Source organism: Colias eurytheme, chromosome 25, assembly GCF_061535395.1.
Source record: "Colias eurytheme isolate Ceu_HAF_F1 chromosome 25, ilColEury1 Martin Lab GWU primary, whole genome shotgun sequence".
Classification (NCBI taxonomy): Eukaryota; Metazoa; Arthropoda; class Insecta; order Lepidoptera; family Pieridae; genus Colias; species Colias eurytheme.
In genome coordinates, this window is record NC_143004.1 from 6,462,399 (window position 1) to 6,474,611 (window position 12,213).

The 12,213-nt window shown below is 36.6% G+C and overlaps 1 protein-coding gene across 1 annotated transcript in view; it reads right to left on the minus strand.

Annotated features, from left to right (window-relative positions):
• Positions 1 to 1,883: 1,883 nt before the first annotated feature.
• LOC149897710 (uncharacterized) overlaps positions 1,884 to 12,213 on the minus strand; it is a 35,971-nt gene continuing 25,641 nt past the window's right edge. The window contains exons 7-15 of the mRNA XM_090116157.1: positions 12,010 to 12,173; positions 9,843 to 9,997; positions 8,088 to 8,176; positions 7,716 to 7,791; positions 6,860 to 6,983; positions 5,352 to 6,268; positions 4,969 to 5,062; positions 3,859 to 3,961; positions 1,884 to 3,307 (exon numbers count right to left, since the gene is read on the minus strand). Coding sequence (XP_089972283.1) covers positions 3,093 to 3,307; positions 3,859 to 3,961; positions 4,969 to 5,062; positions 5,352 to 6,268; positions 6,860 to 6,983; positions 7,716 to 7,791; positions 8,088 to 8,176; positions 9,843 to 9,997; positions 12,010 to 12,173 — 1,937 coding nt within the window. The 3' untranslated portion in view covers positions 1,884 to 3,092. The remainder of the gene's footprint in view (positions 3,308 to 3,858; positions 3,962 to 4,968; positions 5,063 to 5,351; positions 6,269 to 6,859; positions 6,984 to 7,715; positions 7,792 to 8,087; positions 8,177 to 9,842; positions 9,998 to 12,009; positions 12,174 to 12,213) is intronic.

A 12,213-nucleotide genomic window follows, 5' to 3' on the forward strand; every position in this document is an offset into this window, starting at 1 on the left:
CATACTTTAAACAAATTAAAATGATTCCTGAAAATTCCTTCCTGTTAATTGCAGCTTTGAATTACGGCTCTAATGAAAGTTATCTCAAAAACAAGATTATGTCAGCAATTCTCTAATGAGCCGACCAAATTGAAAAGGTCACATAAAAGCGACCGCACCATACATAAGCGCAACCATCTGAAATGAACAGGATAATATAGATGTTTTGTTAGTACAGTTGAATACAAAAGTTTTCTGGTCAGGTTAGTTAAAATAATAAAATGGTTAAGATTCATTATTTTTATTTAAAAAATCAGTCTCATACAAATTATATGTATTGCTTTGCCTTAGCATCAACATTTTTGAGTTTTGTTACGTGTTACTTAGAGTGAATATTTTAACATTACATGTGACTGCCACAGGTGGATAACCCGTGAACCAATCATTGTCAAAGCGTCGTAACCTTCTTTTAACTTAATGTTGAAATATCCACTCTAAGTAACACGACATAAAGCTTCACGAATAACGTTTTTCTGCTTAACTGTACAAAACATCGGTTACCAAGCTGCTAATTTGCGAAGATTACCCGTACGTACGGTGCAGTCGCTTTTACGTGACCTTTTCAATTTGGTCGGCTTATTAGAGAATTGCTGACATATTCTTGTTTTTGAGATAACTTTCATTAGAGCCGTAATTCAAGGCTGAAATTAACAGGAAAGAATTTTCATGAATCATTTTAATTTGTTTAAAGTATGCCATGTTTCTTAATGTTATGGGAACTGCGTATTCGATCGCTAAAGTACGACCAGTCTAAAATAAATCAAATTTGTTTTTATCTTCTTAACGTGTAAAGTATGAAATCTAAAATGTCTGCTGTAAACAAGCGTCGAACCACGGGTATTTTTTACAGCTGTTTATTTGGTTATAAGTGTATTGGTTTACATGTAAACCCGCTTCTTCTGATTTTTGAAACCATTTAATTACATTGGTTTACGTCAACCAAATCAAAAACTAATGATTAAACAAATTTAAACAAATTAAGGTCTTTTATTGGTATTTTTTTCAAACTTCTGCGTTGAGCCGTTTTCGAGATCTGGGAAATCCCAAAACGTTACCGCAGCAAAATCTTAAATAACTAAAGAACTATACCACACACAAATTTTGCTATTTATAAACATTTACTACTCAACAAAAGCTATCTATTCATGTATTTGGTTCCGTGCTGAAACTAATTTTTGAAAGACGATTTTGCCTGGGTAACGTTTCAAACGTTACTCCAGCAAAATTTGTTTTTCTTAAATAACTTAAAAACTACAATTCAAACAAATTTTGCTATTAGTAAACAAATTGCTCCTCATGATACACTAATTATTTGTTTAAGTCTCATCTCTCTAAAGCAAAACATTTTGCCTGGGTAACGCACACTCATTTCTATACAAAAGAATGTACAAAGCAAAAAAATCATTTTTCATTATTTTGTAAAATTCCAACAAGCTTGTTTATATAATTTAGTCTGGCTAGACAAAAGACGTGGGTTCGAAACCCGTGCCCGCCTCAGTGATGGATTTTTTCTATTCTTTTCTCAAAACTATTAAAAAATGTTCCATTCTTCAATACAAAATTCTAGAAAATTGCAGCTATTCGTGACGAACTCAGTATTTTCAATGAATGCAAAGAGGGGTGATTTTTATTCAATTCGGCATACGATTACTGTGCGTAATCGAGTGTTTTATTTTTAGATCATCAGATGTTTCGTTTCGTATTGCAACTTGTGGCCGAACTGTCGCTATGTCCGTGGGTTACGTAGGGTAAGGTTGGAGCGCTCCCCGACGCTGTAATGCCTCCAATAATAGACATATTTTTAGTCTATTTGCGGAATGCATTGCCCGTTTATGTCCGGTTTCTATTATTCAATATGTGTGTACATTCTCACTTCATTTTGTAATGTTGCCCGACGCCCGTTGAAAAATGTTTCAACGAATAGCATTGGATAAATTCTGAGAGTAATAATACATTGTATGTAGTAGCGGGCCAATAAATCTTTAAATGGTATTAAATTTTTTGTTCAATTTATCGCCGAGCCTCCGGGCGCGCCCCAACGTAATAATAAGATAGTTATAATCAACATTAAATGTGTATTTGTGAATTTAACCTTATTTTGGTTGACGTTACTTTATATTTGGTGTAAATGGCTGAGAAAGTAGCTGAGTAGTGACACGGAGTGATAGAGTGACTGGTTCCCTTTTACAATTGGAGTATAGAATAAAACGAATAAAATATTGAAATGACTTTTTATTTTCTTCCTCTACCTTATAATATACACTATACAGTAATATTTATACATTTGAGAACACAAAAGCTGTACATTAGAGGCATTCTACAATAAATATTACATGTGATAAAATTACCTAAATCGATTTAAGTACATACATAATAAATCTTACATATTTCAGACTTTTGTTAATTATCTAAAGCACTAAAGGAATGTTAATGTACAGAATATATAAAATATTGAGATTCAGTTCAGTTTACAATAATTGATGGCATTTGGCCCTTTTTGGACGGAATTTTGATGACGGTTTAATTGCCGTACAGAACATAATGGCTCATTCATTCTACACTTAATGTAGTATTCACACAATTACAAACGAATTATATAAAACTAATGTGCAATGGACAATGAATCCGTACAATTTAATACTTTTGCACTCAAAAACAAATTCGTCAAACTCGGATTCATAAATATTCTATTTAGTTTTTAAATCATACAATGAACCGAACGGGCAAAGCTCACATCAACATTTCTACAGAACAGAATGTGCACTTCTTCATAATTCTGGAACATTTCCGCCCATACTTTTTTATTTCGTCTCATTTCTGTACAATAGAATGTACAATACAAATTTTTTAAAATTATTTTGTAAAATTCCAGCTAGCTTTTTTTTATAATTTAGTCTGGCTAGGCGAAAGACGCGGGTTCGAATCCCGCCTCGGTGATCGATTTGTGAAGTGATTAATTTCATTTATAACGCGTTTGTTGATAAAAAAACTATCAATGAATGTACAATTCTTCAACATTATTCTGGAAAATTCCCGCGATATTTTTACTTTTTTTATAATTTAGTCTCTGGCTTAGGCCCGGGTTTCCTGAACCCGCGTCTCGGGCGTCTGTCACACGCACCATACACATCGTATCTGTCGTCTTGTCGCGGGATCATGTCTGGTTGTCTGTAGGCGAAGTTATCGCTGTATGTCGGCGGGTGGATTTGGGAGGTTGCAGAACAGTTCGAACGACGGTCGCTTTCGTTGTCGCCGCTGTCTACGTCACCTGGGAAATAAATTTCATATAGAACGTGTGTTTTTATTTTTATAACAATTAAAAATCTAATAATATTATGATGGATAGGATGTTCATAAGGATTTTTAGTATGATGGAAGTTTAAAGTTGCAAAGACAGTATTTTCTGAATGATGATTTGGTGGTTTAATAAAACGTGATTATAAAATATAAGATTCGAATTTGAATTAAATATGCTACAGCAACACACAAACTCTATTTTATATTTTAGTACAAGAAAAGCACACAATATTACGCTTAAATTACACATTGGTAAAAATAAATGTTACGTATGAATACCAGAACGGCACATAATTTCATGATATACGATAAGTAGACACATCATAAGTGACAAAACGAGTGCTCACCACATGATGTGTGTAGGTATTGTTTAGTGCACAGTTTAGAGTGCGTTGTTTCGTGTCGTATCTAATGTGTGTGTTTAGTCTGTAGAGTTGTCTGTAGTGACCTTAGGTAGTGACCATCAGCTTGTTGTATAGTGTTGCGTGGTGTGGATAATTTTGTGTGTATGTGCATACATACCATCGCTACTATTATTACTGGGCAGGTGCGCGTCCCGTAAGCGCGGGCGACGCCGCCAGTAGCGGAACTCGCGGGGCAACGTGTATGAGCGGGGCAGAGATATCTGTCAAATAAAAGCAAAATATAATATATACACATTTATTTTAAAATTATCTATAACAATAATAAATTTAGTGTCTGTTATGTTAAAATTACTGCCTGTAACTAGTGCATATGGTTACACGGTATACATACACGGTACATATACCAAACTAGATTTTTTTACAATTTTTGTATGTTTGTATGTTCCGAATAATCTCTGGAACGGCTGGACCGATTTTGACGAGACTCACTGAAAAAAAGCCGATACATAATGAGTAACAATTAAATCACATCGGCTATCTGTCGTATGTTAGTTAAAACAAAATAAACAATTTTCATTTATATTCAAGTTTACAGGTTCAATAAAAACATCGTATATACCTATCAACTTTTTTTTGTTAAAGGAGAATGGGCAAATTGGGCCTGAAACTTGGGCTAAGACCAATACACACGAAATATTGTTTTTGTGCTAGATCATTACACATACCTTACGAAAAAAATAAAATAAAAAAATAAATCAACCGGGTTCTTGTACAGTCAAGGCAAAAAGTTTTATTTATTTGGCTATTATTTTGCGCACAATAACGGTGTTTTTAATTCGAGTGAAGTAAATATTAATCTAAATGTCACTGGAGTGACTGAGTTTAACCACAAAAAACGTCTAACTACGTTGAATTATAATAAACACGGTATAGGTACCTGTTACAAAACATAATATTAGTGTATTTCGGTTATTAGAAGGCTTAAGATTAGTACGTATTTGTAAGTGAAAGTGAATTGGAGTAACATAAAGATATTATCATTGTCTTATAACAGTTATTTACTGCAAAAAATATTATACACAAAGAAATAAAACTTGATGTGACTGTACAAAAACCCGGTTGATTATTTTTTTATATATATTTTTCCCGTTATCTATGTGTTATGATCTATTATAAAAACAATATCTCATGTGTATTGGTCCAACTCAAGGGTTCAGGCCCAACTTCCATAGTAAAATGCCCATTCTCCTTTATATGTCGATCTCACCTGACTATCGATATCGCTGGGAGGTCGCGGTGTCTCACGGTTTCCTTCAGGACTGGATTGTTCACCGCTGCTGCCGCCTTCCTCTTTCTTTCTGCTAATATATTAACATCTATTAAATGACTAAACAAAATTCAAAATCAGGTGTCAAAGACATGCGCAGAGAATCGTCTTTGTGATAAATTATTTGTTATAATATTTCATTAATTAAGGGAAGAGATACATTTGAAAGTGCTTAACATGCTATATAAGGCATTATCAGCAAGCAGTAAAACGGGCCTAGCCTCTAATTATTTATTTAATTCCTCATCACAAATGGGTTTGTACTTATACATTGCATGTAATTTTTTCTTTTTTGAGTTAAATAAATGGTTAAAATAACATACCCATAAGGCCCCGGCCAATGGCAGCACACTTGTCTATTACACCCTTCCAAATAATGCGGCGCCAATAATATCTCAGGCGTCCTGCATCTTTGCATTTTCCTAATTTGCTCTATTTTCTTCCCTGGCAACCCTGAATATGGGAACATTCGCTCACAATTCTGATTATACTGGCCACACCCAACCTCATTGTATATCCGAATATTATCCACTTGGTTACTCAAAGCATTGTGCATATATTCGTCTTTATCGTCATATTTAAACGGCTGATTCGTTTCGCAATAGTTCGAGAACTCTATGTTTTGTCTATCGTCTGTATAGTTTGTCTGTGGTCGAGTTTTGTCTATGGCCGAGTCGTAGTTATTCGAAGTGACGTCACTTATGTACGCGTTTCGAGGACTTTCTAGAACATTCCGGGGACTTCTGGTTTCAAAGTTTCTGTTCTCGTTGATTGCTAGATAGTTGGGCGATCGGATAACCGCTCTGTTTTCGCCGCGTAAATTAGCCGGATTTTCATAGAATGTTCTAGATTCTTGGTTGTATATGTTTTGTCGTATTTTTATGTCGTTTGAAGTTTCGTTATTTTGGAAGTTTTCTGTGTAGTCCGGTTTTATTTCGGTGTATGTAGGGTAGATGCATGTATGGGGTAACACTGGGTAGTTTTGGTATGAATGCGCGACTTCTATACTAGGCCAGGCGGGTGGTTCTGCGTGTGTTTTGGCCCTGGGTATGGGTTGTCTTTGTAGACTGCTGTATATTTCTTCTGCTGCGACTGGTGTGGTTTTTGCGAGTTTTCCTTGCTTTATTTCTTCTTCTATGACACGTAATTCGGCTAGTTGTTTCTGTTTCTTCTCTTGGAGTTTCTGTTGAATGTTGACGCGTGAGCCGACGCTTGAACCTTCGTTTTCTGATGAGCCACCCTAGAGGAAAGAAATGTGATATAAATTTTTGCATTTACTGTTAATGTTTTCGCCTATGCACGGTTAACGTTTTTATTCTCCTTAATTTTTAAATTTAATAAACACCAATTGATACAAGTAAAAAGATTTTAATACAAACTAAAAAACGTTTACGCTTTATTAAGCGTAAGTGTTTTAGTATGAAAATTATTAATAAAAATGTAAAGGTATAAAATCATATGCAGGGGCATTGAATTTTTTGATTCCTCAGTTCTGACATTCATTAAACAGTTAAAGGATCAAAAAAAATTATAAAAATGATGATATTGTCTATAATAATGATGATGAACATAATAAATATAATATTGTTTATTTTTCCTTTTAGGGTAGCCTAGTAGAGATCGCTACGCTAGTGATAAGGCTGTCTTTTGCTAATTTTATTGTTAATTTCAAGCTTTATTTAATGCAATAAATAATTATAATAATATAAGAATTCATTCAATCATTTTTGTTTGTAGCATTGTAGGTAACATTATTCTTAAACTATATTAGATACTTTACATTAATTGAAATTTAAATAATAATGTTCCATTAACAATATTGAATACTCACATGATGTGTATGTGTATGGTTATGGTTGGTTGGCAGCGGGCGGCGCCAGAAGGGCTGCGGCGCGGCGCCCGGGGGGGGCGGGACGAACGATGTCGGCTTCTTCTTCTTGCGACCGTTCGCCGCGCTGTACACAAACAAATAATTTATTGAAGTGAAAACTTCTTTAGCGGCGTTGAGCACTTTTTCTGTAATGGGTATAAAATCTTAAACTCGCGTCAGGACACGTGACCTGATCGAAAAAGACGGATGGAGAGTAGAAAGCTATCCCCTCTCTACTACGCGCGTTTTCACTTCAGCCGACACTCCCGGAGTGCAACCCGTCTTTTTTTTTTAGATGAAGTATAAAAACAGTTAGGTAATCAGTAAAAAGTTGTAGGTAGGTTATCATTCGATCTCTCAAAACGGCACACTACTCACTATCTATGGTCTGTAAGAGACATGTGCCTTGGAAAAGCAAAAAAAAATAATAAAGCGAGTCATGGTGTTCCCTGTGAGTATTGTAAAAGTTTTCTAGGAACTATTATAATAGATATTTCTTGCATAAGTTTTGCATATATACCGAAAATTTAAACATTGTGCAATAAATTATTTCTTTTCTCTTTCTTTAAATCTTAGAAATTATTTAATCCAAAATTTGTCGGCATTTCATCGGTTTTATTACGTCATAAGATTAAAGATGTAAAGACATAATTTATATATTCATCATTCTAAATAATATTCTTCTGAGACTACTTTCGTCATTATAACTCAAAATTATTAACAAAATGCAGTTATTGATAAGTATGAGTGTTTCCATTCCCTTATGTGTGATCTCCTTATATTTAGACATCTACGGTTTAAAGTAATTATATTTTACCTGCTATTTACTGGATTTGAAAACCTACAGTTGAAAACACCCGGTATCACAGTGTTGTCATTTTGACCAGATTTACCTGCAAAATGGAACATATTATACCTATGTCATATTTAATACATTATATTCATAAACAAAAAAAAACAAATATCTATACATACTAATATTATAAAGCTGAAGAGTTTGTTTGTTTGTTTGAACGCGCTAATCTCCAAAAAGGAAAAAATTCTTTCGGTGTTAGATATCCCATTTATCGAGGAAGGCTGTAAGCTATAATATATAATTACGCTGAGACCAACAGGACTGGAGGCACGCGGGTGAAACCGCGAAGCGCAGCTAGTATAATACAAATATTATACTGACAGTTTTATTTACCAAGTTTGTTCTGTGAGGAAGCGTTTGTACTATTTGTTCCTTGTTGATGCTCTCCCAGCATGTAGCCAAGTCGTCGTACGTGGAAGTACCTGTGAATTAGTAGCGTGTTATGAAACAAATACATTGTATCAAATGTTTGATTTCCCTGTTTATGTGTTTTTCTTCGCATACCAGGCAGTACAACACCACCTGATAGTGCATGTGGTATTGTCACGATCAAACTAGTGCAGCGTGCCATGAATGTAGGCTCATTATAAGCAATACTCGCAAGCTAGTATGCGCACAGTGCGATGATATTATGTAGCATAACGCGCTTTATATGTAGTGTACACTGTTCACTGCATGTAACTTAATGACGGGTGTTCATTGTTCACGCAAGTGCAGTAGGCTCTCCACATTCTCGATCGCACATAATCCGTTCAATATTCGAAGAGGATGGACGTGTTAAACATGTCTGCCACTGTAGCATTATGTGCTGTATTATTATGTGACTATAATTTTGATAATTTACTGCTTAAAATTGCCCCTATGATAATGAAAAGAGATACCCAGTTTCGTGCAGTCGTAAAGCCAAAATACGTTCAGCCATCACACTGTGCTTCTTGGCTTCAGGAGATAGTTATGAAAGTCTACATTTTCTTTTTAAAATTTGAACTAAACACAGACTAGAATATGGAGGGAAGTGTCTCGTGCCGTCTCGCGTAAACACAAAATTTTTTGACCCGGCTACGAAATATCGACTGCACAAATATACACGAGACTTGCCAAACAGGGCATTTACACTCTCGTATTCGGCTATTCTCATGTAGTTTTGACGAGACTGTGGAGTGTGCTTCACACAGCACACTCACCGGTAGTACAGTGCGACAGCTGGGTTTCACAATAAAGCGGGGTGCACACTCACCGGTAGTACAGTGCGACAGCTGGGTTTCACAATAAAGCGGGGTGCACACTCACCGGTAGTACAGTGCGACAGCTGGGTTTCACAATAAAGCGGGGTGCACACTCACCGGTAGTACAGTGCGACAGCTGGGTTTCACAATAAAGCGGGGTGCACACTCACCGGTAGTACAGTGCGACAGCTGGGTTTCACAATAAAGCGGGGTGCACACTCACCGGTAGTACAGTGCGACAGCTGGGTTTCACAATAAAGCGGGGTGCACACTCACCGGTAGTACAGTGCGACAGCTGGGTTTCACAATAAAGCGGGGTGCACACTCACCGGTAGTACAGTGCGACAGCTGGGTTTCACAATAAAGCGGGGTGCAAACTCACCGGTAGTACAGTGCGACAGCTGGGTTTCACAATAAAGCGGGGTGCACACTCACCGGTAGTACAGTGCGACAGCTGGGTTTCACAATAAAGCGGGGTGCACACTCACCGGTAGTACAGTGCGACAGCTGGGTTTCACAATAAAGCGGGGTGCACACTCACCGGTAGTACAACAGTGCGACAGCTGGGTTTCACAATAAAGCGGGGTGCACACTCACCGGTAGTACAGTGCGACAGCTGGGTTTCACAATAAAGCGGGGTGCACACTCACCGGTAGTACAGTGCGACAGCTGGGTTTCACAATAAAGCGGGGTGCACACTCACCGGTAGTACAGTGCGACAGCTGGGTTTCACAATAAAGCGGGGTGCACACTCACCGGTAGTACAGTGCGACAGCTGGGTTTCACAATAAAGCGGGGTGCACACTCACCGGTAGTACAGTGCGACAGCTGGGTTTCACAATAAAGCGGGGTGCACACTCACCGGTAGTACAGCGACATGGCAGCGAGGCCCGCCAGGAAGGCGGCCGCTGCGGCGGGCGCGAGGCGGGCCGGCGGCGGGCCTCGCGGGGCACCCGCCCACCACCAGGCCGTTATTAGCACCATGTTCTCTACGCACATAACGCAGTAGAATATCACCTAGAAAAAAAACAAATTATAAATTTATATAAATAAAAAAAAATCGATCACGAGGAGGTACTTGAACCCTTCCACGCCAATCCGGGGCGGACGCCTGACCATTCTATTCTTTATAAATTTATATTTATAAAGCATTTCAATGCCATAAAACCAAAAATATCAAATTCAAATGTATCTCTTTAGACTGACTATTAAAAATTAATAAATATTTCTTAATTTTCAAAACTACAAGCAAAAAATCCTACCCCCAGCACACAAAACCAATCAAAATAAAGAGAAATCATAAATTTCTTTAGATTTGAATTTGATATTTTTGGTTTTAAGGCATTAAAATGCTTTATAAATATAAATTCATAAAGAATAGAAAAAAATCCATCACGAGCCGGGACTCAATAGAAGGTGCGTGGTGTCCCTTAGACACATAAAACTGAAATAATAGAATAAATTCGATCACTCTGGCGGGTCACGGGTGGCTGAGTTGGTCAAGCATCCGCCCCAGATTGACGTGAAAGTTTCTATTCTTTAAAAATGTATATTTTTTATAGTAAAATAAATACAAATTTGTTTATTTCCAAGACTACACGCAAAAAATCCTACCCTCACCACACACCACCAATAAAATAATCCAAATCTACCCTCATCAAACGCCTCACCATTTTCTGTCGATGTCTTTACTTTTATTAACCCTTAAAGCTTTTCTGTCACTTTTTTAGTACATGTACTTATTGCCGTGTAAATCTTGAACGTTTCAAAAAATCTAGAAAATTGACTACGTCGGAGAAAGTACGATAACAATACTTTATTTTTCTCCTACATACCAATTATAGAGAACATTTGATTCGTGTGCTAGGTGACTGTTGAATTTAGGGATTCCCAGAATTAGTAATTGTTTGTGTTTCTGGTCAATAATAGCTTTAATGAAATAGTTTCCATGTTTGATTTCTATTGATTTAACTTTTAGGTGAGATAAACTGTTGTTTATGCTCTAAAGATTATGAAATATTCAAATAATTCTATGACAAAATATTCGAAATATAGCTGGTCCGTTTTTTGGGACAGTGCCGTAGATACAGGTAACTAAGAACCCATTGGCATGTCCCAAGAAACGGACGTTGCCATGATTCGTACTTTAATAAAATATCACTTTTATGGGATTTTCTTGCTTTAGAGTTTTTAATTATATGTAGAATTATTTTTAATTAAGTTCAAAATGACGAATATAATCTAAGATCAGTTAAATCTGTTGGGTCTACAATAGAACCGGGAGTTCCTCGACCTCCACGTGCATTTCGTCTAAATGTCCTGATCATCGGCCAATTATCACTTCACATTTAGAAAAACCATTATTATTTGTATTCAATGAAACCAAAGGTTACTTGACACGAAATAATAAATGTTATTTAACATTCCACACAACTAAATAGTATGTTTGAGCTCGAAAGGGCTCAATTATCATTTGTTAGGTATTTAGTTAAAATCGAGGAATTTTTTGTTATAATAGATAGTGAAAATACTGTGATACAATAAAACAATAAAATGCTACTTGAAATTGTTTTCAATTGTGTTATATTAAGTGAATTTTATTTTTTTTCATTCTTATTTTATAAGCTGTATAACAGCGTTGTCCGTTTTTTGAGACAGCAATGAAGACGGAGTTCTTGGCAAAGGCCGTTTTAACGGACATCCTGAAAAACCTACTTACAGAAAATTTGTTTTATTTTTTTCTCTACTATAGTATTTTTTAATCAATAACTATCACTAAAACCAATTCAGGTCATATCTGGGTACATTATTTCAGGGCTTGCCGTGTTAAGGGTTAACGTTGAGCAATGAGCATGTTTGATATTTTGGAATGGTATCCGTCTTACGCTTTTTCGATCAGGCCACGTGTCCTGTCGCGAGTTTAATATTTTATACCCATTACAGAAAAAGTGCTCAACGCCGCTAAAGAAGTTTTCACTTCAAAAATGTTAATTTTCAAAACTACCCACACAAAATATCCAACTACCCACCATTTTCTGCCGATGGTTGAGCTCCTGCAGGTTGACGTACGCGAACACGTACACGAAGGCGATGAGCGCCGCGAGGTACGCCTTGCGCGGGCGGCTGATGCGCTCCCCGTGGAACACGTTCTTGGGCGATATCAGCCACAGGAACATGGACACCCAGTGCAGGCCTGGCGTGCAAAATTATACAAATTCAAATTCAAATTATAT